The sequence below is a fragment of the Bemisia tabaci genome, chromosome 1 (assembly GCF_918797505.1).
Source record: "Bemisia tabaci chromosome 1, PGI_BMITA_v3".
Classification (NCBI taxonomy): domain Eukaryota; kingdom Metazoa; phylum Arthropoda; class Insecta; order Hemiptera; family Aleyrodidae; genus Bemisia; species Bemisia tabaci.
Genome location: NC_092793.1, coordinates 7988404 through 8016348, shown reverse-complemented (window position 1 = coordinate 8016348; position 27945 = coordinate 7988404). Strand labels below are relative to the sequence as shown.

At 40.0% G+C, this 27945-nt stretch overlaps 1 protein-coding gene across 6 annotated transcripts in view; it reads left to right on the top strand.

The window, feature by feature from the left end:
- Positions 1 to 1994: 1994 nt before the first annotated feature.
- Positions 1995 to 27945, top strand: part of MESK2 (misexpression suppressor of KSR 2) — a 51146-nt gene continuing 25195 nt past the window's right edge. The window contains exons 1-3 of one of the 6 annotated variants that reach the window (XM_019054515.2): positions 6285 to 6587; positions 8145 to 8355; positions 18234 to 18278. In XM_019054515.2, the coding sequence (XP_018910060.1) occupies positions 8150 to 8355; positions 18234 to 18278 (251 nt within the window). In that variant the 5' untranslated portion in view covers positions 6285 to 6587; positions 8145 to 8149. Of the gene's footprint in view, positions 2525 to 6284; positions 6588 to 8144; positions 8356 to 18233; positions 18279 to 27945 lie in introns of those variants that run through there. The other 5 variants (XM_019054532.2, XM_019054548.2, XM_019054523.2 and 2 more) reach the window with 5 other exon arrangements.

Below are 27945 nucleotides of genomic sequence, written 5' to 3'. Positions count from 1 at the left end.
TACTTAAAACTTGGTTAGAAGCTTTAGTTAATCCAATACCGTGAGCCATCAATAAGTGAATCAGAGAATTGGCTTCTTTGGGTAACTTTAACACCACAAGTGGGTAAGAAGACAGTGTGGAGTCTCTAGAATATATCGTCTCTCCTTGAACCCTCAAAAAATTAAAAAGGTAGGTAATACTTTTTTTTCTATTTTTCCTCCAAAACTTCGGCATATATACCGTTAGAGACCTACAGCCATCTATATGTATACGTTATATACAGTGCCCATAGAAACTCGGAGGACATCCATGCTCCATCCATCCACGTTTCACGCCTTTCAAATGGACCAGAGGACAAAGTACCTTTTCTTCAATTTTGATATTTCACAGTTCATCGACGGAAGCTCATTTTATCTGTGCGAAATTAATTGAATTCACAGCCGCTTTTGAGTAAGTTGCGATCTTGGCGACTCTCTCAGTTCTGCATGAGAATACGATGACCGAAGCAAGAGGACTTAAAAACCACAATCTGAACCAAGCGTTTTGGCTCTCATTTTTGAAATAAGACATACAGACAAAAAAAATCTTATCATTCATTAATCAAAACAATATTCTTCGACATTTTTCAAAATTTCAGCTCGATTGAAGACTCCAAAATTCTGAACATAATTGGTCAACATCATTGAACAGGACCAATCTTATACAATACAGAAGAGCCCCTTCAACCAACTCCATAATCTTAATGCAAATTTCTGATACCACAATGCGTGCGTCACGACAGTCATTTTGCATAGCCGGCCAATTGAAGGCTAATCATTGGCCCAGGCAACCCGCAACAGGGTAAGATTTTCAGCTATGTGATACGTAATTTTAAGGAAGCAAGCCTCCGGGGGTGCCCCTCCTGGCATCCAATTAGCCCGACCTCCGGGGGTGCTCCATCTGGCATCCAAGAAGTCCAACCCCTTGGCGGCTGCCTCACCTGAGATCCAAGCAATCCAACCCTCGGGGTGCCCCCCCCCCCCCATGGCATCTAAGAGGCCCAACCCCCAGGGGCTGCCCCCCTTAGCATCCAAGGAGCCCAACCCAAGGAAAGTCTGCAGCATCCTCCTCTCGGGTCAAAAAAGAAAGAAAAAGAAGGAAAAAGAAGGAAAAAAGGAGGAAAGGGGGAAATGAGGGAGGGGAAAAAAGGTAATCCTAAAAATTAACTGAAGTGATGTCAAGACAGAACTTCAGAACTATTTAACCAAGTTTATAAAGACTATAAACCAAAGGTTACTCAATACCGTAGAAATAAATGGCATAGACAATAACAAGATACAATCTCTCTAAACAGGAAGTATTATTCTTCAATTTTTCAACTTTCAAATGGACTGCATTTTGCAATTTGGAACTATAGATTCTGGCCTGGCTTAAAAACAACGTATGTGCCATTGGTTTCCCTATGCACATAAGTGTTTTTTCAGATGAGCCAGAATCTATAGTTCCAAATTGCAAAATGCAGTCCAAATAATGCACAATTTATATGCTAAAACTCCTTAAAATTCAATCTGAGAGGGGCTATAATTTTTGGAAAATTTTCCAGGCGAGGCCTCGCGTGCCCCCTTAGACTCCCCACTCAACATCAACAAATGACCTCACCCCCCTCCAACTCACTGTGGATCCACCACTGGTCGGAGAGGTCCTCATATGTTGCCTATCCACTAATTGAAGGGGCCTCCTTTAAGAACAATTATCTCGGTAAAATTGAAATAAGTTTCCAATGTTTTTCGCGAGTAATTACATCTCAAATCCCTCGCACATACAAGAGCTCCATTTCTCTGGCAACACTGACTTGGCGGTGGGGGAAGTGCAGTGCCAGTCCCATCTTGCATCGTTGGTCCACACGATGAATGGCTATCAAGGGCGAACAAATTGACCGAGAGAGGATGCACCTCACAATAGTGGGCGTGAAATCGAGAGCACCGGATTTTTTTCACTTCCATTTTAGTAACTTTGCGCCACTCGGTCGGGTAAGAGTGTATTTTGGTGCTTTTCTCCGAAATGGATCACATATTAATTCGCATTAAATTAATCAATTAAAATAATTAAAAGAAATTGCTTATATTTGCGGTCATAGTCGCGGTTTATACTCGAATGTGATTTCTTTGTTTCGGATTCAGCTTCAGGCTAGATTTCTCCGGAATAGATCACATATTAATTCGCGTTAAATTAATCAATTAATTAATCAATTAATTGAAAGAGTTAAATGAAATTGCGTGTCTTTGCGGTCGTAGTCGCGGGTCATACTCGAATGTGATTTCTTCGTTTCGGATTCAGCTTCAGACTAGATTTGGTTCTACCGTTCAGAGCTCCATCGTTTGGAGGTCCTCTTGGTCTCTGTAAAGTGCATAAAAAAGTGATGATGGTTGAAGTGAAAGTTTGGCAAAATTTGGAGGAACAGACCATCGGGAGAGGTGTGAGTGTTTCCGGCACATCCGGGTCTTTCGCGAATTGTGGATCCAAAACTTTTGCTGTCTGCAGCAACTATAAAGCTCAAGAGTTAAGGTTTGGCGCCAAAATGAAGTGCTTTTTGTTTACTGGGTTGCTGAAATTTTTCTTTGTGCATATGATGCAAGTGGTATTGTACCTGTCTCTAGATGAATGTTCTTGCACGGCTCTAATGTCACGCTTAGTGTGTATGCAAGTTTCTCAACTGTGCATCCTGAGGTTTCCATTCAACTTTTTACCATACATTTTGGTTTTTCACGAACGCCACAAAACTTTACTACGACCCTGGAAAAATTCCTTGCTATACCGACTCATTATTGTAGCACAGCGGTCTTTAATTCTTTATATTTGACTTCCCGGTAAAATGCACGGGACGCACGAGCAATCAGTGCTTTGTGGCGAATTATAACGGGATTAAAAAGATTTTGAGAAAAAAATAATTTCTAGTGCTGCCACTACCCCTTGGAAGTTGCGCCGTGCCTCGAGGAGAAATCATGCGGAAAATCGAGTTCTTACGCCTGATCAAGCCACAGCTACTCAGGGATCGAAAGGAATGACGTTTCTTAGTTTGTTCACGCATTAAACCATTAGAACGTGAAAGAAAAACAAAAATCAGAGAGGGGAGGGGGGCGTGTATTCATAGAGCAGTGGAAATATTCAACATATTGTCCCCGCATCCCTGCGGGGGGCCTTCAAGGTAGAGGGAGGCAAATTTTTCCTTGCATATCGATATCAAATTTTGATTTTAAAGAGAAAAAAGTCTTTGAGTCGATGTGTCACCACATCAAGACAGCTTGGCAAAGAAACATACTGCAATATACTATTTGTAGTAGATTGCTGTAAGATTTTAAAAATTTACTGAAATCGCCCTCTGAGTTGCTCACGAGCAAACTGTTACCGGTAAGTTGGATTCATTTATAAGCAAAATTTAACTTCGGAAGAACACCAATGATTTTCTTATCACGAGCAAACTGTTACCGGTAAGTTGGATTCATTTATAAGCAAAATTTAACCTCGGAAGAACACCAATGATTTTGAGGTGTGCAGCACTACTTTTTCAATCGGATAAAATCCTCCGTTTAATATGAAATGCTTCAAAACAAAACTTCGAAGTAAAGATACATTTCAAAGCAGCTCTAGGTGTGTTTCGCATCTTAAGAATGTCAATATATTTGTCCTTTGTATCATTTTGTATTTTGAATTTTCAAATGTCGGCTATGTTGGTCCAATTGGTATGTTGTTTCTCACCCGTTCAAACCAGTTCGCCTTCAATATTTTGATAGGCAATTTCAGCGGCTTGGGAGCAGTAATAGTTGCTCGCAGCTTTTTGGCCACGTTCACTCGGTTTGTTCGTTGCTGTACCTAGCGGTTTAACACTTAAACTTAACTCCCTCTATTTCTCACTTGCTGAGACCAGTTCGCCTTCAATAACGCGATAGGCAACTTGAGCGGCATGGGAGCATTTGGCCACATTCAATCGGTTTATTCATAGCTGTGCTACCATGTTAAGGAAAAACGCCGTATGAACACTGAAATGTTACCCACTTTACTCTCAGAAAATACCAATTTTCGGAGGTAGTTATAAATATTTTTCATTGAAATTTTCAGACACTTCAGATCGAATTACGAACAAAATTACCTAATATCTTGAAAATAAAAGTACACCAATCAGGGGCGGATTGGCTGGGAGGGTTAGTAAGTGATCGCCTCCTATGAATCTGTTCCAAGCATGTTCTAATGCATAATATGGATTGCATTTTGCAAAAAGGAACCACTAGCATTGCAATGTTGCTAAGATTGTGCAACTTCTTTTGTCTTGGAGGAAAACCCCGATTATCCATTAATAGTTTCTATTTCACTGACTAAAAACTGTAAATTTAAGACAAAAATTACCATCTAAATGTCATAGTTTTTCACGATTTCTGCAATTTTATTGCAAAAGATGAAGTTGCAAAATCTTAGTATCACTGCAATGCTAGTGGTTCCTTTTTGCAAAATGCAATCCATAAGTTCCAAGCAACTTTCGTTCTCTTCGTCATCTTGTGGTATTTAGACAAATCATCGAGGGCAACTTTATCAGAATAAGTGTTGAATATTCTAGGAAAGGGGTGGCATCAGTCCGATAATGCTATACTTGCTATACCAATGAAAAAACATGGCAAAACTGCTGCAAGCAACTATTTCTGTTCCCAAGCCGCTCAAGTTGCCTATCGAGATATTGTAGGCGAAATGGTCTCAGCGGGCGCGAGAAACTACGGGAGGGAGGTATTGAATCGCCACGCTACCATGATAAAGAAGGACGCAGTATGAGCCCTCAGACGTTGCTAAACTTCCTTTGACAAAGAACGAATTTCCGGAGAATTTTGAGAGTAGTTTTCTTCCACATTTTTAGGTAATTTTGTTCGATATTTGACCTAAAGTGTCTGAAAATTTCAATGAAAAATATTCATAACTACCTCCAAAAATTGGTATTTTCTAAGAGTAAACGTTTTTCCTCAGCACAGCAGCACAGCTATGAGCAAACCGAGTAAGCGTGGCCGAATGCGCTCATGCCGCTTAAGTTGCCTATCGCGTTATTGAAGGCGAACTGATCTCAGCAAGTGAGAAATAATAGAGGGAGTTAAGTTTAAGTATCAAACCGCTACAGCAACGAACAACCGATACCGAAAAGCTGCGAGCAACAATTACTGCTCCCAAGCTGCTTAAATTGCCTGTCAAGATATTAAAGGCGAACTGGTTTGAACGGGTGAGAAATACATAGAAGAGAAATAGAGGTCGCCTACAAAATCTCATTTTCTTCAGCTTAATTTAGAACATACATGACTCGCTGATTAGTATTTTGTTTGTATGGACATGAGCAGTATGAGAGGGACTTCTAAGAAGACTTTAACGCAAAGCTAGAAACATAGATGTCACTTTTAAACTCTTATTCTTTTGGCTGATTCTAGTTCATTTGACGGAAGAAACCGTCGTCACTTCGTCAGATTCTAAGAGTCTCCAGTCTGGGCATCCTCGACTTCAATGGCTCATGGCTCAACTCCCTTGCCATAGACAAACGAAGGGGGAGTCCAGGGGGGCCTGGCCCTCTAAGAACTGAAAATAGTAACATATGCCCCCCCCCCCCCCAAAAAAAAAAAAAATAAGAATGTTCCAGATGTTTTGAATGCAACAATTCGCAAGTATTTTATGCTGAAAGTAGAAAAAAAAACATAATTATTCCGCAGAAATTGATGGAAAAAATCTTTATGGAAGCTTCAAAATACGCCCGATTAGTCGTATTAATTCTAAAATTTCTCGGGGGATGCCCCTCGGACCCCCCCCCCCCCTCCGTGCTTGGGGCCCGGACCTTAAAACTGGTACCAGGGCCCGAGATGGGATGTGGCGGGCCTGCATTTGACTCATTGATTTGTAAATTTCTTATATGGGCAACGAGGACCTTTCACTAAAATTTGAGGAATCATCAAAAACTTGCCTTTGATAGCTTCAGATGGTTTCAAAAGTTGCAGGAGAGGGGGAGGGTTTCCAACAACTTTTGGATCATCCTTTATACCTGTATGTCGAAAAGATACTTCAGTTATTCGGCTAGAGCTTCGGCGAGTAAAAACAAACGCTCGGTGCGCGTGCGTTCGCGAACTCGCGAAGTCGTTTCATTTGTTCTTTCATAAGGATGGTTCCATAGATGATACTATACATTTGAATTTCCCGCCGCAACGCGCAGTCTGTGTTGATTGGTGGTCTTGGATTCGCCGTCAACGAATAAGCTCCGCCCCTCCCTTGACGTTTTATTTACTCCGCCCCCTCTCAGCTGTTGTGTCGTTGCGTTTGTGTGAGTGTTTTGAATGTAGGCTACAGTAAGTTTTTGTTGATAACTAAAGCAAGTAATCCTGTTATCTTCGTATTGCCTCAGTTGAGCTGTGTGTAATTCTAGTTTCCAGAAAAAAAAATTGTTAATTTACTCACAGTAATTCGATGATAGTTCACCTTTTTCGTACAATCGGTGGTTGATACTTCCCAATAGTCTTTCATTTCTCTTATCAATGGTGTTTTTGTCGTTGGTGCAATTTAAATTCTTCGTGCTTCGTCAAGAATTAGGGTGCTGATTGTCAGTCAATTGATTGAGGTAACGATTTTTAACGTATCTCTGAATCTTTTACAAACTTTTTAGTACAAGTTATTAATCTGCTAGTCTTGGACGATGAAGTTCTGAGTTGCCTACTTATTATGAGTCATGGATTGATTTCTGTGCTAAGGTCTGATATATAAACAATCAATAATCTATCAACTGAATGATAGTAATTTGTACAATGATCATAAAATTGTCATTCACTCATTCGCTTTCTTTTTCCCGAAAACATTAAATTCATCTCCAAAGTTTTAGCCAGTGTAAAGTTTGTTTGCATGGGCATTTGTTTTATTTGGAATACCTAGCATGATTTTATTAGCCACGAATTTGTAAAACGGAAGCCTGTTGAGCAAGTACTCAATACTCCTCAACTTCATATCTAAAGATTTCTATGTTGAAACATCTCAATGTCCCCTTTTTTAATCATTCAAATGAATGATTGTTTGAAAATTAAAGGGAAAGACCTAGTTACTGATAACGCTTTCCTGTCACCCGGGCTAATTGACCTTCTTGATAGGAATTACTCATTTTCTCTAAGATTACTTTTCAGATATGTTGATAATTTTTCTCATCTACAAGTTAGTCATGGCTTTCAAATCGTGCTAACCTAATTAAGTTCCTTGTAAGAGGCTCCGAGAATGCTGTCAATTCTCATAAGAGATTGAAGCCTCCATGACAATGTCTGTTGACAGGAAATAGAATTGCGCAATGCGCATGGTGTTGATCATAAATAGTTCTGGGATTGGCATCCTCTCCAACTTTGATATTCTAAATTAATATCATTAGTTAGAGGATGAGTGTGTAATTTTTTAACCAAGTTAATAACAATCCTTGACCTATCACAAATGCCAATTTTCATTGAATCAAATCAAAGTTAACCTATTTACCCAAGTACCTAGTAGTTACCATTATCCAAGTGGATCCTAGAATAAATAGATTTGAGAAGTCATGTATCAATTTATTCATCTTCTTCAAAGTAAAGTTTTTATCTTTATCAATCAGAAATGGATTTCTTGCATACATTATCCATAGCCTACTGTCTTGGTGCTTTCTAATGTTTTATTTTCAAGGTTTCATTTCTTGAATCGATTCCTCTTGGCATTCTGTGATGCACTGTGAGCTTAAACGTTTAACACGATTGTGTTATAAGTCGATGACTGTAAGGAGGTGTAGCTTAGGTACTTTTGAGTCTTGTTGAGTCTTGTTACTTCAAGTGTTCCCCGAAGTTAACTTTGTTCAGCATGTCATTTATGGTCGTTATTTACATACCTAAATGTACTCAAGGGTTGAAAGGATATGTAAATATTCTCTGCTTTTTCACTCCCAAATATTCACCCTCATCAATTTAGTGATTGTACAATAAAATAATTTAATTCGGACAAGCTACATTATTTTTTCAAGGGAATGTGGATATTTTAGCTTCGCATTTTATAGTTCTTAGTTTCTGCGAATGGAATTTTTTTTCAGATTTTTCTTCTTTGTTTGCTTCATTGTGTTTAAATCAGTTTTTGAGTTGTCTTTCTGTTTTCTTTCTTTCTTTTGCAACACGTGAAGGCACTATGCCCTCCGGCCTAGGTGCCTCATATCGCTCTCTCGCCGATGATGTGTATCGCAGTACAACCATTTCAGAAAGAGATAAATTCAGTGTGCTAGAGTCTGTGAAGAAAGCTTTCAATTTCACATCTTTTTCGGCACAAGCTTTAACTAGGCGATCTGAACCTCTCATCTCTAGATCTGAAAGCTCTCAGCCTGTTGTATCTAACAGGTAATACACTCGTCATTTTTATTCCTGCTTGTTGCCTTTAGGTAGTTAGTTTTGCTGTTGTGTGATGCAATTTTTTCTTTTCAAAGTATTGTCCTTCCCTAAATCTTTTCTACAAACACATCTTACCCTGTTAGCTTGAGATGCTTAATCAATACCCCCCCCCCCCCCTCCCCCCCTTAGTTTATTTTGTGTTCTGTTTGCTAAAAGTGTTCTGTTTATTGGCTGCGAAAAATACAGAAATTCAGATCTACGTTTACCCTCAAATTCTACACTAATTACGAGGAATGTTTACAAATGATCTACCAACCAAAACTTTGACCATGGTCAGTATAGGTTAATTTGGGTGATAAGTTCCACAACAAAACCACTTCACAACAGATGCATGTACTAGAGTTGAAGTAATTTTATAATCATAAGAGCCCTGCTTCCATATTCTTTGCCTGTTAGCTATAGATTTTTAATTTACTTTGGTTATTAAGTATGAGTGTTTTAACACAGAAACCTGGAAAACACCGATAAATCGGAAAAAATTAAAAAAATAATATTTTCAACTAAAAAGAATTCACACTGACTGCTAGAAACTTAAATCAAAATTTTCATGAAGTTGAAAAACCTATCTCAGAAGAAAACTAAGAGGTAGTTAAAAATTTAAAAATGAAAGGAACAAAGTAAAATATAAGTAAGAATAACAATAAATGAAATATAAGTAAGAAGTTGCTATGAAACAAGTAAATGTAAGTAAAAGTAAAGAAGAAGAATGAAATAACAGCATCAGGCAGAGGTAAAAGTGCAAATATAAACTTGAAAAAAAAATTAACAGATAAAAATAATAGATACTTCAGTAAAATAAATGAAAATCAATGTGTAGACAATTTTAAAAAAAAATTTTAAACATTATGAATGAGGAGTGTGAAATGTGCAAAATCTTCTCCTGTAGGGCAAAGTTAGGTCGAAACTTAAGTACTTAAGGTTTGTTACCCACTTTTTTCATTTCAAAGGAACCACAGTTCTACTTGAATGTACCGAAGTCTTTGCTTTTAAAGTTTAGTCGATGTTAATAATAAGCTAAAACGAGTTAATTAAGATATAACATGGTGGTAAAATAGTGCTGGGTCCACACTATTTTGCGGGGCAAACAAAGCTAAAAAAGTTCAACAATTTTTTGGTTGTTTTCCCCGCAAATTTTACAACCTTGTTCTGCACGGTTCGGGCCACGTTTCGTAGTGTTATTTCTCGTTAATAATTGAGTAAACAATGTTCCAAATTATTATAAAATTTATTTGGAGCCTTCCCAACATTTTATCAAAAGTCAACAACCAAAATAATTTTTTGAGTCCTCCAAGAAAAATTAGTTAACGACAGATTTTGCAAAATATGGACTGTAAGTATCGTTTTGCTCTGACTAGTGAATTTTCAAACTTAGGAAAAGATGGAAAATAATTTATTTTCACCAAGTATTCACAGAGATTATCAACATTCATTCTAAATAGTTTTACCATTAGAAATGATTGTTTAATTTAATTATTAATTGGATTTAGCATGGAATCCATATTGGTCTGTAGTTCTTATTATTTATGTCACACCCCGGCGGCAAAATTGCCCAGTTCGGTTCGGTACTAAAACCTTTTTACTGTTTTCCTCGTACTATAATCTCTGGAGTATAAGCATTTTTTTGAAACGACCTATTCAAATCGGCGATTATTTCAAGCTGAGTTGGTTGTGGCGCGGCGCCTTGATACAACTATTATTGTTCTACGGATGTGCGTGTTGCATGTTCAAAATTGAAGGCGCTTTCGCTTTCCTGACCTATGCAGAAATGTACGGGAGTTGTCGTTAGTTGCAGCACTTGAGTAACTTGAGTACCTTTGTAGAGAGATTATTGTCATCTCGATCCTTTTACTACGAAGAAAAAGTGCTGATGGGTCAACTAATTTCAAACTTTCACGGATTTTCTAATTTTCAACTTTTGAAATAATCTCTAAAGAAAATTTGATGCATATCATCCCCAAGTTTCCTTTCAGTTTCTCATGTATCTCTTCCTTTATATGAGGAATTCCTATTGGTCGGTCGTTTTTACTCGTACACCGGGTTTCCTTATGTAATATAAATTGAATAAAAATTGATTATAAACTTGATTCACACGACTCGTAAATTTTCATAAATTTGATTGGTTTTTATCCTGAAATTTTAAAGTTTCATTAATAATCGCGAGAAAAATTTGTCAAAAATCTGTCTGTGGAAGACTTTCGTCGGTCAGCGTATGGATCGCAGCCAAAATTGGACGTATTTCTGTCAAACGGAACTAAATGCAATATGACGTGAGCCCTGAGACCCATCAGAATATATGCATAACAGGCCTCACGTCGAAATTCACATAGTTCCGTTTGATAGAAATACGTCCAATTCACGATTGGTCCGTTGGCGTAGTTTTCAGACCAGTCCGTAAGCTGGACACTCAGGTTATAGACTGGGCAAACCGCACATTGGGCAATTTTGTCAACGAGGCGTAATACTTACCATCATGAGTACCAAGGAATTTACGGGATGCATAGCTCGGGCGTAGGAACAGTAAAAATTTTACGAAATTCATAGTGTAGGTATGGAAACTGCAATTTCTGCTGAATTCATAGCATGGACGGGGAAACCCCAGAATTTCTCCGTAATTCAAACCTCATCCTTTTATGAAAGTTGTCAGTCATCCATACAGGAGCCGTATAGGTATTCGTTCAAAGCTACAGATAATCACGGATTTCAGTGAAATTTTGCGAATGTGTGCGAATAATTAAACGGATTTTGTATGGAATACTTTCGGATTGCATTTTGCAAACAGTAACCAAGAGCATGCCGATGTTGCTAGAATTGTGCAACTTATATTCTATGCAATAAAATTACTGAAGTCATGCAAAAAAATAAATTTACAAAGATTAAATATTGTACAATTTACAAATTTTCGTCTTGTATGTATAGTTTATTAAGAGTAAAGATAAAACGTGTTTAGATGATCGGTTTATACCAGCAAAATAAAAAAAGTTGCACCATCTTAGTGACATTGGAATGCTTTTTGTTCCTTTTTGCACAGTATGCAATCCATTTAGCAAAGGTCATGCGTTTATGTTCATTTGCCCTTGTTTTTTTTTCAAGTAGCAACTGCGTGTCCTCTATTTTTGGAAGTCTCATTTATGTCATTTTGAAGATAGTTTCAAACTTACTATCTCTTCCGCACACAGTCGGAGAGGGGGGGGGGGGGAGCTGAGGGCTATTTTATGTTTTCCAGAAACGGTGGAAGAAAATTACGGCTGGTGCCACAAAATTTTCAGGAAGGATTTAAGTCGGGCAAATTGATTCTAAACTCTCGTCAGTAAAAAAATTTTACTTTCATCGTATAAGGGTCGCGTAACTTTTTACAAGAAATTTCAAGAATTCTTCTAAGGGAAAATCATTCTGATCAACGCAACATGCATATTCCTGAATTATTGGTCTGTTGCTTCTCTTTCACTCCATTGTAAGTTTTTTCATTTTATGTTTGGTTGAACACCTAGGTGCATTCAAATATATTAATTGTCAATTCAAATCGCACAAGTCTTGTCGTTAGAAGTTCTCCTCACAGAGTTCCACCAATTGATGTGGACATCTTGTCTCGATTTTTTTTTTTTATCCTCAGCTTTCTCGCACATTGCTTTTAAGTAGCGAAGCGTGAATGGTCGATTATCGATATTTCCCCATTTAAACCTATGGTGAAGAATCTATTATTAAGTTGTTCGTTGCGAACACCCTGCTTACCGATCCTTTTCCATAGGTTTAAATGGCAGATCAATTGATTTATCGCAAATCACGCCGCGCCACTGTCGCTTTTCGTCAACAATATTCATCATTCACAGCTTATCAATCATTAGTATTTCATATGTTCAAGTTCTTGAAAGCAACCAAGCTAATTTTATGATCTGTACAAAGTACTATCGCATCATTAACGATCAAGTTATTAGTTAGGTGGGTTATTTGTCATAGTGCTGATTATTTGCCCAATGGGTGCAGCAAAGTTAGAAGTTTCTATACAACTTAAATCTGACTTTTCTAGAATAACTCCTAATTTCTATTTCGGAAAAAGGTTTAAATCATCCTTGCAGGTTTAAGGGGTGACCTAGTCCATCCGCACCGGGATTTTTTTTCGGTTATCACGGGTCAAACGATGTCGGAGATCGCGGGAACGGAGCGGTGGCGTGGCGTGCTTCGCGATATATCGATTGATCTGCCATTTAAACCTATGGAAAAGGATCGATAAACAGGGTGTTCGCAACGAACACGTTTGTAGTCGATTTATTACTGTAGCTTCAAATGAGGAATTTTCGATAATCGATCATTCACGTATCGCCACCGGAACGAAGAGAAAATCGCCCTGGAATCCGCATTCCATCTTCCCAGAGCCCCCAGTTCCCTCAGGAAGGTGAAAAGGGGGTCCTGATTTTTGAAGTCGAGGTTCCCGGCATAATGGACCACTAGACAAGGTACGAATTTAAGCAATCTGATACATGTTTCTTAACCAGAATTTCACGTAGAACACGATTCACACTACGAAAATTACCGAAATCAACTTTTTACGAAGATATTAACGTTTTTATTTTGCACTTACTTTGAACTGTCCGCTCACAAGAAACTCAAAGCTCTACGTGAGTCAAATCGCGCACTACAACGGTTTCAGCAAGCTTCTCAATCGAACAATGTTCATTTTCCACCATGTGTTGTTCAAACTATTGGTAATTTGCTATAGCTGAGCCAAAGTGTCAAGATTGAAGTTGAAGATTTTTACATCGCAGAGACTGTCATGATAAACATTTAGCGCGCGATGTGAATCACGTAGAGCATTGAGTTTTCATGAGCGGGTGGTTTGAATTCACGCATCAAGAATCATTAAATATCTTCGTCAGGAGTTGATTTTGGTAATTTTCGTTGTGCGTATCGTGTTCTACGTGAAATTTTGGTTGAGAAACATGTATCAGAATGCTGAAATTCGTACCTTGTCTAGTGGTCCATTTTGAAATCGAAATCAAGACGTGTGGACGAGTTGAATCCATGGCATCTCCAAGGAATCCAAAATCGGCCCACCCCTGTCCAAGTACGGACCCTTATAAGTAGGTTACTGAGGCCCGCTCCACAAAATCCCAGGTCGCTAGATTGACGTACAGACTTAGGGAAAACATCTGTTCTGGGTAATCGACCCCAAGAAATCCGAATTTGATGGCACGGTGGCCCCCAAGGCTTCAATGATGGGGCACTAGGAGACTACCCTAAACTCGCCAACTTCAAACGGTTGAGAACCCTCTTGCACCCCATTCGTAAAGCTTCGGGGGTCACCGTGCCATCAAATTCGAATTTCTTGGGGCCGATTAGCTCGGAAACCATACTTTTACAAAGCTTACAAGTAAATTTAGCAGCCTGGTATTCCGTAGAGGAGAGCTTTCGGCTTCGTCCCCCACATTTAGAGTTTGTATTTTGGACAGGAATGTTCCGATTTTGGACTTATTGGTGTCGATGAAACACACTGAATCAGTATTTAACTGTGGGGACTTACGTTTAGTTTAATCATATTTAATTGAAGATTTTGTGCGCCAGTTGCGCCAAAGAATCCGAGCTAAACACCTCAAAATCGCTGGTTTCTTTCAAAAATAGAAATGTTTCATCTAAGCAAATCCAACCTACCTGTAAATGTTTTCTCAAAGACACCTCTGAGAACGATTTGAGGGCATATTTTCCAGACTTGCAGCTCTATCTAGCGAAAAATACATTGCACTAGGTTTTAATTTCAGACTCAGGGCCGGATTTACCTCACAAGAGGGGGAGGGGGCGCAAAAAATCCATACTTTTGCTGTAACTTTGCAACGATTCAAGTTTTTGAGTTCCATCGCTAGGAGGTACAACTAGGCAAGAGCTATGAAGAATTTATTGCTAAGCCAAATTACAACGTCGCGGCATGTTTTGTTCCGTTTTGGCGAGACTTCGTGTGAGAGATGTTCGGAGAGTTCGGTTTTTTTTTTATTTTCTTTTTAAGATAGGTCATTTTCTCATGAAACTCTTTGAGTAGATCTGGAGGGAATGTTTCATCACAAAACCAAGAACACGGTTTTTTTTTGTTTTTTTTTTTTGTGACAAAAGTGACAGTTAGTAGCGTGGCGTGTTTTGCGATCTATCGATTGATCTGCCATTTAAACCTATGGAAAAGATGTAATATATTCTATCTTTCATTTGACAAACTAATATTATTGTATCATTGAATTAAATCTTGTGTTAGCTTATTAAAATTGATTAATTTTTTCAACTTCAAAGGTTAATGTTTATAAACTCAAGTTAATGAAAATAATCAATGTATATTAAATTTGATGATTAATATAAGTATAAATATGTCAATCTTAATCAATTTCTATTTATTTTAGTTCAATTGAGTTTTAGTTCACTAAGATTTAGTGTACGAACACCCTAATAATCGATTCTTTACCATAGCTTCAAATGGGGAAATATTGCGATAATCGATCATTCACGTCTCGCCACTGATGACAATCAGCAGTACTTAGAGCCACACTAACTTAAGTGGCCAGCAAGGAGGGGGATCAATTCGGCAGAAATGCGTTTTAAACCCAAAATTTTCTCAGTAATGGAACAATTTTAAAAGACAATCCAGTAAAATCTGCAAGTTATTCAAGTGTTCTCCGATGATCCTTCCTCACAAAAATGTAAATTTTTTCAATAATTTATCGATCCTAGCCGTTGACGACCGCTCGGAGGCAGGCAGACGTCTCGATCGATACATCGATCACCACTTTTAACGCTAGAAAACCATGTTCACTCTTCATTTTTTTATAATAAATGATGTATCCCAGCAACACTTCAAAGGTTGACAGCGATTACTGTGTTTTTAGCAAGTAAGAAAAAAAAAATCGAGTGCTCAATGTTGCCAGTGAAAATGACCCATCTCAAAACTCGCTGAGCGCGAAGTATTACCATACACAAGAAAATAACGAGTTGCAACATTGCAATCTGGCCCAGCAACTCTTCATAGCTCCCAGTCACACGTCTGGTAGTACTCTATGAGTGGAATCCGAAACTTTGAACCGTTGCCAAGAAATTGCAAAATTCCCGTTGGGGGGAGGGGGGGGGGAGGCTTGTATAAGCGCTCTAGGCGAGCGCGTGGGGGCCCGTTTTCGTCCTTCCCCTCCGCATAATTTTTTAAATTTTTTTTTCTACCATTGCATTTTCCCTCTTTTTCATAGGCTTATAGTTAAGTACATACACTGAGAAAATAGAAATTAGGAAAGAGCCTGTAAACATAACCCCCGATGTAATGTCAGATATTGGCGGATGTAGAAAATTGGCAACATTGTCTTTACTCCATTTAAACCTTTGAAAAAGTATCGATTTTCGGAGGGGCCAGGTGCTCCGACAAGAATCGATTATTTAGCATAGGTTTAAATGGAGACAATCCGGTGTTGCCAAATTGCTGGATCCGCCTCTGATGTCGGAAGACGGTGCCGGAGTGCCGACCTTACGAGTGAATTAGTGTTAGCCGGTTTGTCTATAAAGAACCCCTAGTATACAATTTTGAACCAGTTCGGCATAACTGTTAATCAGAGGATTCTGCTAGGTTTCTCGGAGTTTGTGAGAGGAGGAGTCTAGTAATGTAGGTTCCCATTTTTATTTATGATTTTTCATTAATTTGCTACTGGCTCACATCTTCAGCGGGCTGATTTTTGAAATTGATAGACAAAGCCATAGACAAAGAAGACAAAAAGGATAAGGAGGGAGCCTATTGTTGGAAGCGGGTGGTTGTAATGGACAAAGGGGGTAGGTAATAGACTAACTAACGGCAACCCACGAGAGACCCGATAGTTAGTCCATCGTTTACCCCCTTAGTCTATAGGAACCACCCATTTCTACCAGTAAGATCGCTCTATACTCCTTATGTCTTCCTTGTCTATAGCTTTGTCTATCAATTTCAATAATCAGCCCGCTGGGGGGCCAGGATTCAGAATCGGAAGAGATACAGTGTGAGCCAGCTCATTTTGACACCATTCGTGGGGTATACTGCCGTGTTAAGGAAAAATACCGAATGAGCCTTCGAGAGTTGCCGAATTCCTTCTCAGGAAACCTTTATTTTAGAAGAGAATCATGAATATTTTTCCTTGAAATCTTCAGACTTCTTAGATCAAATTACGAACGGAACCCTCTGAAAAATCGGAAGAGAATTATTCACAAATTTTCCTGAAAATTCTTATTTTGTCGAAGGAAATCTAGCAACGCCTTATGGTTCATACGGCGTTCTTCCTTAGCACGGCAGCATAGACATGCCCCCCCCCCCCCCCCAAAAAAAAGCGGACCTTCTTCTCTTCTTTATCTTTACTGTATATGCCGAAGAAAGCTTCAAATTGCGTTTAAGAGGGGTTAAAATTTCAAATTTTATCAAGGAAGGTCCTCCTGAATTCTAATTTTCCGTACTTTTCCATTGTACGTACCCTGTCCCCCTCATTGACCATTTCTCATTGATCTCGAACAAGTTATTGAATTGACATTTTGGGTATGGAGTCTGCGTAAACCGTGGATGAGCTTTCAGCTGGATTCTTAGTCCTCGACAAGTTATTGGAGTTAGTTTCTTCCCTCATTTTGATATTTTTGACTTCTGTAATGTCTTTATCGGTAAGGACTTTTCTATTTTTTGAGGAGTGTTGTTCGTTCAAACCAAAGGTATAAAGACGGAGCGCTTAGCTGAAAATGAAGCTTCGCCACCGTTTTGGTCGAAGGTTTTGCGGCAAAAGCGGGGCCACTTTGAGTCGATTTCTGTGAAGTTTCACATTTTGTTCGATTCAATATTTCCTGACCATCGACTTCTCGGAATTCATTGCATTTTTCTACAATTTTCAACTGCAACTGGCCATACTTCGTCTGCTAAAAGTAAATATTTCATGTAATCCATAACACTATCGCTTCGACTCGCGATTTTACTTGCTTAGTAAACTTCTAAAACCTCGGACTTTTTTTTTTGAGCTGAATCTTAGTCTGGAAAGGATCTGGGACTACAGGCGGCGATTTCTAAACGATTACTTGTCAAAATTTTCCAAACACAGGCATAAGTCATGAACTATCATCTCGACTCAAGAATGTAATTGTGGTTTCTGAAATATTTCGAATTAGCTTCGTTCCCACGATTTTCAACTGCAACTGGCCATACTTCGTCTGCTAAAAGTAAATATTTCATGTAATCCATAACATTATCGCTTTGACTCGCGATTTAACTTGCTTAGTAAACTTCTAAAACCTCGGACTTTTTTTTTTTGAGCTGAATCTTAGTCTGGAAAGGATCTGGGACTACAGGCGGCGATTTCTAAACGATTACTCGTCAAAAGTTTCCAAACACAGGCATGTTTTGAGTCATGAACTATCATCTCGACTCAAGAATGTAATGGTGGCTTCTGAAATATTTCGAATTAGCTTCGTTCCCACGCTTCCATCACTCGATGTATCAATCGATCACATTAATCTAAACAGGAACCACTAAATTTATCCCTGAATACCCCAATCAATCCGTACATGCATCCTGAATTTTACACGTCGATTCGATTCTTCCTCAACCATCGAGATTCGCCCTCTGTTGTAAATCCCGTTTTCCCCCGACAACACTCAATATTCGTAAAATTTTTCGGACTAGGTAAGCCTGCAAATTTTGAACCTGTTCTTGGATTCTTACATATACCTCCTGTAAAACCCCTCGCGTAAACTTTCTCCTCAATTAGCGATCTCCTCTTAAAATGTGATCCCTTTGAATTGTAGATTTTAAGTATTGTTTTGTCGCACCGTTTTACCTGCTTCAGTAGTGTTTTATCGTATTAATTTTTCAGGAAGATGCCAACTTTCGCAGCATCTGAAGAGGCCTCCCTGTTGGGGTAAGATAGTAATCTCCCAAATTTGACTCTACTTATTCTGTATTTTGGTTTTTGCTTTTTGGTTTTTTTCGTTTTATATTTTTCTTTTCAAAGTTGCATGTGCATTTCTCTCCTCAATAACTGCATTTGCATGCCTTCACTGCACATTTAATGTAATCGTTACTCAAGGCACCGTACAATTCAGTGTATTCTTACCGTAGAAAATGATAATTTCACAACTTGAGCCACGACAGTGGTGTTTCGTCAAGCTTTGTTGTATCAGTCTCAAAAATTTTCAACATTTCTATCGGTCAAAATCGGAGGGTCCGCCCCCCTAACCCCCGCACATAACTCTCAATTGGATGTTTGCAGTTTTGTGTACAGTTCATGGCTCTATGAGACCCTAAAATGCTTGCATAGGCATTAAATGAAATGCCTGATTTGAATAATCGCCTGTAGCACATGTATCCTCCCGTGCTTTAGTTGTTATTTATTTTTTTTTAATCTAAGAATTGAGTGACCATAATACCTAAAAAGAACAATTGCAAAACCAACCAAAAGAAGCAGTCAGATTATCAATTCGAGTGAAAATGACTGACACTTAGCCCAGGCATTTGACAAAATGTTTGATTTGATTATTTGCTCCCGACCCACACACTGCAGAGCAAAAAAAAAAGGGGGGGGGGAGAGAGATCATACCCCTGAGAATTAGGAGCATTTAGTCACGCCTTTTCAACAGAACTTATCCAACTCATTTATCATCATGTTTTATTATCCAATACATTGAGACGCCCGGTGTTGATGTTCACAGCATTCACGAAGCAGTGAGCTATCAGCTCGAGCTCTAACCCGATAGACTTCGACCACGTCGTTCTTAAGGCTTCCATATACCTGTGTGCATAAGTTCACTTTACTCATTCAAGCTCCGAGCATTGTTTCTCGTACAAGCGGGTTTGTTGTTTCTGCGGAAAATAGTTTTCCGCAACCCGGCATACTCCGGAGTGCACCGTTCCGCTCTGCCGTGCTAAGGAAGGACGCCGTATGAGCCTTCAGACGTTGTTAAGTTTTTACCGATAAAAACCGGAATTACTCGGAGAATTATAAATATTATCATCCAAAATGTTCGGACGTTTTTGTACGTAATTTGATCTTAAACTTCTGAAAATTTCAAGGCAAAATATGCATGAATGTTGTCAAAAATACCTGATTTATCTAGGGAAATTTAGCGACTCTCGAATGTACATACAGCGTTCCTCCTTGGCATGGAAGCGTTGGCGAGACGACCAGAACAGTGGCCTGTGCACAAGCTCTTATTCTGCCGTGCCAAGGAAAAACGCCGTATGAACTTTTGAGAATTGCCCAATTTTCTTCGTTAAAATGTTTATTTTCGAGGGAAGTTATTTCTATTTTTTCTTGAGATTTGCGGGAAATTCAGGTGGAATTACGAAGAAAAAATACTATAAAATTGGAAGAAATATATTTATAGGCTCACCAAGAAATTCGTGCTTCATCAAACAAAATTTGACAACGCCTAAAGGCTCTTACGGCATTTTTCCTTAACATGGCCGTATTACTGGAAAACTTATCGCCTGTGGGAAACTTTGCAAGGAAGGGATAAAGAAGAGGCTCGTACATCAATTAATCTTTTAGAAATTGCAAAAGAAATGACTTTTCAATGGCCCTACACGTATAAATTTCCGCAAAATACGTGATTTTTACTCAGTTTTGAAGGGGGGGGGGGGAGAGATTTTACCGGCTCTCCCTTTTAAAAACACCGTTTTTGAGGTATCTTATTTATTCCCTCGCGCGACCGATTACAACCCAGCCGGTCGCGTAGTAGAGAAGTTTTTGCACCCCTGATGGATTTTATCTTTAAAGGTAAATTAGGAAAAGAAAGAAATAAAAAAAAACTAGAAAGGAACAATTGACTTGTTTGATAAGCTCCAGGGTTGCCACAGTCAGGGAAAACCGGGAAATGTCAGGGAAAATGACGAAAATGTCAGGGGAAATTTGTTAAATCACCTTCATTTGCCTTCCAGAATGGGTTTGAGATTTTGAACAAGAAATTTTGCCTGATGACTATTTTCAATTATGCCTTTTCAACCATTCGTCACATCTTTAATTGTCAGGGAATTTCACAAAAATGTGTCCGGGAAATCGGGAAAATGTCAGGGAATTTCATTTTCCAAATTCCGTGGCAACCCTGGAGCTCCTATCCACGACATTAGCAAACAATTTGACTGGACTTGATTGATAAATCTTGGTCCAACTGGAAATCCTCAATTGCCACCCTGTGCCCTGTCCTGCCGTGCTAAGGAAAAACGCCGTATGAACATTCGAAGTTGCCGAATTTCCCTCGATATAATGTTCATTTTGGAGGAATGTCATGAATATTTTTCCTTAAACTTTTCAGGAACTTCAGGTGAAATTGCGAACAAAATTATCCGAAAAATTAGATGGAAAATAATCACAAGTTTGCAGGAAATTCGTATTTTATCTAAGGAAATTTGGCAGCGCCTGAAGGTTCATACGACGTTTTTCCTTAGCCCGGCAGTGTCGCGCAAACAGCTCGCATCGTCGCACCTCGGCTGGGTCCCAGCGAGGAGTACGGCGGATAGCACAGGCGGAGGATTGAAGGCGCCGCGTAGACTAGCATGAGTTCCACCCCCACCCCCTTATTGATCAGAGGCAGAAACCCGCTTCCTTCTTCATGCTTTCCAAACCGTCGTCAACCTCCCCGTCCCCGACTCATCCGTCCTTTCTTCATTTTATTTCCCTCGAAATCCATCTAAATTAATGTTTACATGATGCCGAAATAGGATCACCAAACGACCCAAGTGCTTTCGAGGTCCCTCTTTGCCGAGCCCGGTTGGTTCAATGCACCATTGGTCGATGATTCCCGATAGTGCCAGACTCGATGCGATTCCATGTTACTATCTGCCGTGCCAAGGCTTGTCAGAAATCCGGTTGCAAAAAAATTGAATACATCTACAGAATCAAGGCATTTTTCGGAATGTTGACAATGTCGCTTTAAAATTCAGTTCTTCCAGCTAACTTAATCAGCACAATACAAAAAATTGGAATTAAATTATGGTGTGAGAGGAACATGCAAAGAGTCCTCAGTTAGCCTCGCGCAACGAACGCCGAAGGAATTTCATTATAATGCCTGGATGCAACCATTCGGGCTCTACGGATGTCCATGTTGCAGACGCGCAGTATTGAAGGCGTTTGGACTCTCTAGCGGGCTGATTGTTGAAATTCCTGGACAAAGCGATAGATAAAGTAGACATAGGTAGCATGGCGTTTGGACTCTCCAGCGGGCTGATTGTTGAAATTGATGGACATAGCGATAGACAAAGTAGACATAGGTAGCATGGCGTTTGGACTCTCCAGCGGGCTGATTGTTGAAATTGATGGACATAGCGATAGACAAAGAAGACATAGGAAGTATGGAGCAATCCTATTGGTTGAAATGGTTGGTTCCTATAGATTAAGGGAGAAAATGATGGCATAATTGGATCGCATTTACCATGAAAGAACCAGAGCGATTACAGTGTTTTCAAAATCTTGCAACTTGCTCCTTTTCTTTTAAAAATACTTAATACATTATACGTACAGTATTAAAATTTACACAATTATTTTCCCTTCAAAGAACAATTTTTTGGTGGGAAGCCCAAAAAAGTTGCTATTCTGGGAGATTTTTTAGATTGTCATGAAGAAGCAGCGTGTTTACAACATTGTAATCACGCTGGTTCCTTTTTGCTAAATGCGATCCAATTATAGGGTCTCTCGTGGGTAGCCGTTAGTTAGTCTACTACCGATCTCCTTTGTACATTGCGTCCACCCGCCTCCACCAATAGAATCCCTCCATACCCCTTTTGTCTTCTCTGTATATTTGTCTATCAATTTCAACAATCGGCCCGCAGGCACTTACCGCTTCACCCGCGCCACAAAATGGGATCGAGTCAATGGGAGAGGTCGGACATGAAATTTTTGACTTAAACTGCAAATTTTGACGTTTATTTCGTCACATTTTAAATTTTAAAGAGTGCCTCTAGAAGAAAATTGCACGAGGAAACCAATGAACCCGCTTCCACCAATAGAATCCCTCCATACCCCTTTGTCTTCTCTGTATATTTGTCTATCAATTTCAACAATCGGCACTTACCGCCTCACCTGCGCCACAAAATGGATCGAGTCAATGGAAGAGGTCGGACATGAAATTTTTGACTAAAACTGCAAATGTTGACGTTTATTTCGTCACATTTTAAATTTTAAAGAGTGCCTCTAGAAGAAAATTGCACGAGGAAACCAATGAACCCGCTTCCACCAATAGAATCCCTCCATACCCCTTTGTCTTCTCTGTATATTTGTCTATCAATTTCAACAATCGGCACTTACCGCCTCACCTGCGCCACAAAATGGATCGAGTCAATGGGAGAGGTCGGACATGAAATTTTTGACTAAAACTGCAAATGTTGACGTTTATTTCGTCACATTTTAAATTTTAAAGAGTGCCTCTAGAAGAAAATTGCACGAGGAAACCAATGGAACCACTTTTAGAACCTCGAAGTTTTGTATAAACGGAGTTGTAAGCTCTTAAAGTTTCCAAATTTTTTCCGACCTCTCCTATCGACTTGATCCACGGTGCGCCGGGGTGCAGTGGCGTGGCGCGAAGGATCGATTATCGATATTTCTCCATTTGAAGCGGTAGTAAAGAATCGATCATCCGCGGACACCTCGATAATCGATCATTTTACATAGATTTAAACGGTAGATCAATCGATCTATCGCAAAGCTCGCCACGCCACTGCCGGGGCGGTTGGATAGGCTCACTCAGAATTCAGAGGGTTCGACTTAACCTCCCCGCTTCCCTAAAAGCCGAGCTAGAGTACCTATATAGGGCGAGTATGGACAACTCGGAACATGTAGTTCTTAAGGCCCAAAAGGGTAGGTAACCTTTGAAAACGAAAAATGTCACTGTCAATCTTTAGACTCCAATACCGAACGAAAATGGACAAGAAAATTCATAAGTAAGCATTCTTCCGCAAAAATGAGTGAGTTTATGCAAAAACCAAGTCAAATACGTGCTTTAGCAACGACGGTTCCCAACAATTGTGACTATAAATCACTCTGGATAATTTGAATTCATAGAGTGCCTCCCCTTTTGGGGTCTAAGAGCTCCATCACCTAACCTCAGAATTTTCGACATGTCCATACTCTCCCTATATAGGTAGAGTACCTATATTGAGAGAGAATGGCCACTGGGCCCCATGGAGAGGCCTAGGACCCAAAAAAGGCGGTGCTTTGTTTTGGTTTTTGTGGATGGGAGGGGGGTCATTGCCAACTATTGACAGTTATCACCAACCGCACTTGCTGCCAACTTTACTACATCCAAGATAATTTTTCTCAAAAATTGCACACGATTAGCCTTAAAAATATGTAAATAAGTCGCAATAGTGCATTTGGGTAAATTTCTCGTTACGATAAGCAAAGAAAACTACATTTTGAGTCATTTGGCATTACATTAATTTATAGACGCTATTAGTGCAACGTCACAGAAAAGCGATATACATCGATTTTTTCGCACTGGTAGCATTGAAAGAGGTTATGCCAATGTTATTGTTTGGATCCAATTCGATATAATGGAGAATCCCTATGATGACGTCGCCACTAATAGCGTCTATAGCGTTCGCCATTTTTGGGTCCTAAGGGCTCCATTCAGCCTAAGATGGCTGAGCCAATCAGAGGTGGTAACACCAGTGGCCATACTCTCTCAATATAGGTACTCTATGTATAGGTACTCTAAGCCGAGCCGCTCGGATGAGAATCCGTGGGTTGTTGGACGTTTCACGTTCCAATACTACGTTTCCTCGAGCGAGTTGACCGAGGCTGGTTGATTCCATGTTCAAGTGCCGGGACTGCCTGCCCGGGAGAAGTTCTTTCCCATCTCTTTATGCTGATTGTAAGACGGCACGCGTGCTTGTCACGAAAGGAGGAAGGAGACGCGAGGGCGGGGGGGCCGCGGTGCGGTGGGCGAGGAAATTCAATAAAGGCTCAAGTCCGTCCGAAACGTCCGACGACGACGAGCAACCCTCGAGTCTGCCTTATTCCAGGGCGTCGACCCCGATCATCGTCTGGAAAGTTGTCGAGTCGTCAGCTTGGCAACGTGGCCGGCCCGGTGTAACGTCTCGCTTGACTACTGCTTGTGTGTGTATGTGTGTGCATTCGCTTGCATTCCCGTTGCTACGGTGGTGCGTGTTTTAAAGAAATTTTCCTCGCCAAAGGGGTGCATAGCGAGGCAGGTGTATTTATTGGTCTGCGCGCTGCTGCCGTGCTTCGGAAGAACGCCGTATGAGCTTTTAGGCGTCGCCAGATCTCCCGAAAATCACGAATTTTCGGGAAAATCTGTTGATATTTTTCTCTCCGTCCGTCGGAGAATTTTGCTCGTAATTTGACAGGGTGTCAACTGGTCCCCAAAAGTCCTCGATTATCCCCGATTTTGGAAGGGTGTCCCCGATATCCTCGAAAGTCCCCAATTTTCTTGTTCAGGTCCCCAAAAAATGACCAAAAACATCTTAAACACCGGCATTTTCACATTTTCCCACCAGCCGCGGTGGCGTGGTAAAACCAGGATTAAAAAAACTGAAGCGTTGCTTGGTTTTTCGTTTGTTTTCATCGGTTCAATATGACTTGTAAAATAGTCGTATAAAATAACGCCTTTTAACGCTCTAACTAGCTTCTTTTCTATCACTATTACGGAAAAAAAAGTCTCCGATTTTCTTGAAAAAACACCCCTAAAAGTCTCCGAAAGTCCCCAATTATGGTTTTTTATAACTGGTAGGCACTCTGTTTGATCAAGAGCGTCTGAAAATTTCAAGGGATAATATCCGTGACGTTCTCTAGAAATTAATTTTTTTCACAGGCAATTTGGCAACCTTAGACAGCTCATATGGCGTTTTTACCCAGCGCGGCAGGGTGGGCGGCAGGGGTCTTGACAACGCTCATAACGCCACGTTCGTTGCTTTGGAACTGGACTTGAAAATGAACTCGCGTGAAAGGTGAAATGCCGAACTGCAAAGACAGTCGATTGCATTGGTATTTGGTACGAAACCAGGCAGTTTTCATGGCCGGTTATAATTGTTTTCGGCCGAGTGTTGCCAAGTTAAGATGTCAGGTCTGCAAAACGAAATGAGATAAGTCTCAAACAATCTGTCACAAAAAGGTCCCGTTTCTCGGGAGGCTCGGTAGAATTTCAAGACTCGACTGATCGGAGCCTGATGAAGTCCACCCAGCTTTTAACGAACCATACGAAATAATTTAAAGCGAGTAACGAGGGTTGCCTAAAAAATGAAACAAAGGAACAACGCTAAAAATATTTCTCGAATACCATAGTATTATCGTAGATAACAAGCCGTTGGGATAGTGTTGGGTCGACACCGCCCAAGTAGCATTGTTCAACGGAAAAATAGTTGGACGTATTTCTACCAAACAGACCTATGTGGAGGTGAGAAATATGGGGTGTGCTCGTTAGTCCTCTGGCCGTAAGAGTGAATGAGAATAATGAAGCGCCAGTGACGTCAGCGGTGAAGGAACCGTCGCCGTTGTCGCTCGTGGGCCGCTTTAACTCATGAGCCCTGTCCACAACGCTCTCGTCCCATCCTCGCGGCTCATGAATTCCGCATTCTGTTGGCACATAGGTCTGTTTGATAGAATGTAATATCCCGCTTTTCCAATTCTTCAAAAGGAATCACGCATACTTTTACATTGCTTCATATGCAGCTTTCTAGAGCACACCCCATGTTTCTCACCTCCACATTGGTCTGTTTGGTAGAAATACGTCCAGTTTTGAAATCAAGTTGCGATTTTTCTACGATTTTTGGGCGATAAAATCGGTAGGATCATCAACATCTGAGCGATTATCCTCGATTCTGTCGTAATTTCATCTCCATAAAATCGCATTCGATAAAATCGAAATTTTATCTCAATTTATCAATATTTAATTGCTCGATAATACTACGAGAATCACTGTCGATAAAATCGCGATTTTATTTCATTTATGTGATGAAATCGCAATTTATCGCAATCCGTTATTTAATAATATTGCAATAAACCGATGTCGATAAAATGGCGATATATTCTCCGATGAAATCGCAACTTATCGCGATCACTGCCACTGCGTAGTAGCGGGGAATCAGAGCCAGAAATTCCGAAAATTAAAATTAGAGTCACAAAATGAGCTCTGCCGAGATTTTCAGTGCAAAATTGAGGGGAGAGTTTTCAGCTCAAGTAGATGCATCGAAATACCTACTAACTATTATTCATATTCCCAACGCGACTGCGGGCCGATTTATTGAAATTGATAGACAAAGCTATGGACGAAGATACAAAAGGAATGTAGAGGGGTCCTATTGGTAGAAGTAGGTGGTTGCAATGGGCAAAGGAGATAAGTAATAGACTAACCAACGGCAACCCACGCCACGAGAGACCCTATAGTTAGTCCACCATTTTCTCCCTCGGTCCATAGGAACCACCCATTTCAACCGATAGGACCACTCCGTACTCCCTATATATCTTCTCTGTCTTTAGCTTTGTCTATCAATTTTCGCAACCAGCCCGCTGGTTACCTCAACCAGTTAAAATAGGGAAACCCGTAAAGGAAATTTCTGCGAGATAATCATTGAATAGCACTACGGTCTGCTCCTCTAATCGGGATTCAGTTGAGTTACTGCCGTGCTAAGGAAGAACGCCGTATGAACATTCGAGAGTTGCCAAATGTCTTTCGATAAAACGTTTATTCTTGAGGCAAGTTATGAATATTTGTCCTTGAAATTTTCAGGGACCTCAGGTGAAATTGCGAAGAAAATTACATGAAAAATCGAAAGAAAAATATTCATATGTGTACCAGGAAATTCGTGTTTTATCAAGGGATATTTGGCAACGCCTGAAGGCTCATACGGCGTTCTTCCTAAGCACGGCAGAGTAGTCAAGGAAATTTTTCTCAGTGCACAAACCTGCAAGCGATTGGCCAAGCTAAAATCGATTTTGTCGATTCCCGTAAAATATTCATTTATTCTCCTTTGGTTCTCGCCGTAATTACGGTCTCTGTAGTAAAACCACCGTGGTAACGTAGCCAACCAGTCGTAAATATAGTATCTTATAATTGCGGGATTTCCATCGCATGCACCTGACCACCTGACCCACATCGCCCTTCCGGTTCTGCTCTTGTCCGAAGCCCCCACTTTGATTTCTAGTTTACCGCTGTAAAAACGCTGCCGTGCCAAGGAAAACGGCGTATCAACATTCGAGAGTTGCCAAATTTCCTTCGATAAAATGTTCTTTTTTGAGGGAAGGTATTAATATTTATCCTTGAAATTATCAGGAAATTTATGTGAAATCGTAAACAAAATTTGCCATAAAACTGGAGGAAAAGTACTCATAAGCTCACCAAGAAATTCGTATTTTATCCGAGGAAATTTGGCTACGTCTGTGGGTTCATACGTCTTTTTTTTTTAGCTTGACAGAATGGAACACTCCTTTTCCTTCACAATAATTGGCATGCATGATGAAGTTGCAGAAGCCATCGAGGAAATATTAAAATCAGGGGGTGGTCTGGTCAGGGTCGCTAGGCTGCTTCCATCCAAAAAATCCTGACGGGTGGCTCAGGGGGCCTCCGCAAGACTCCTAT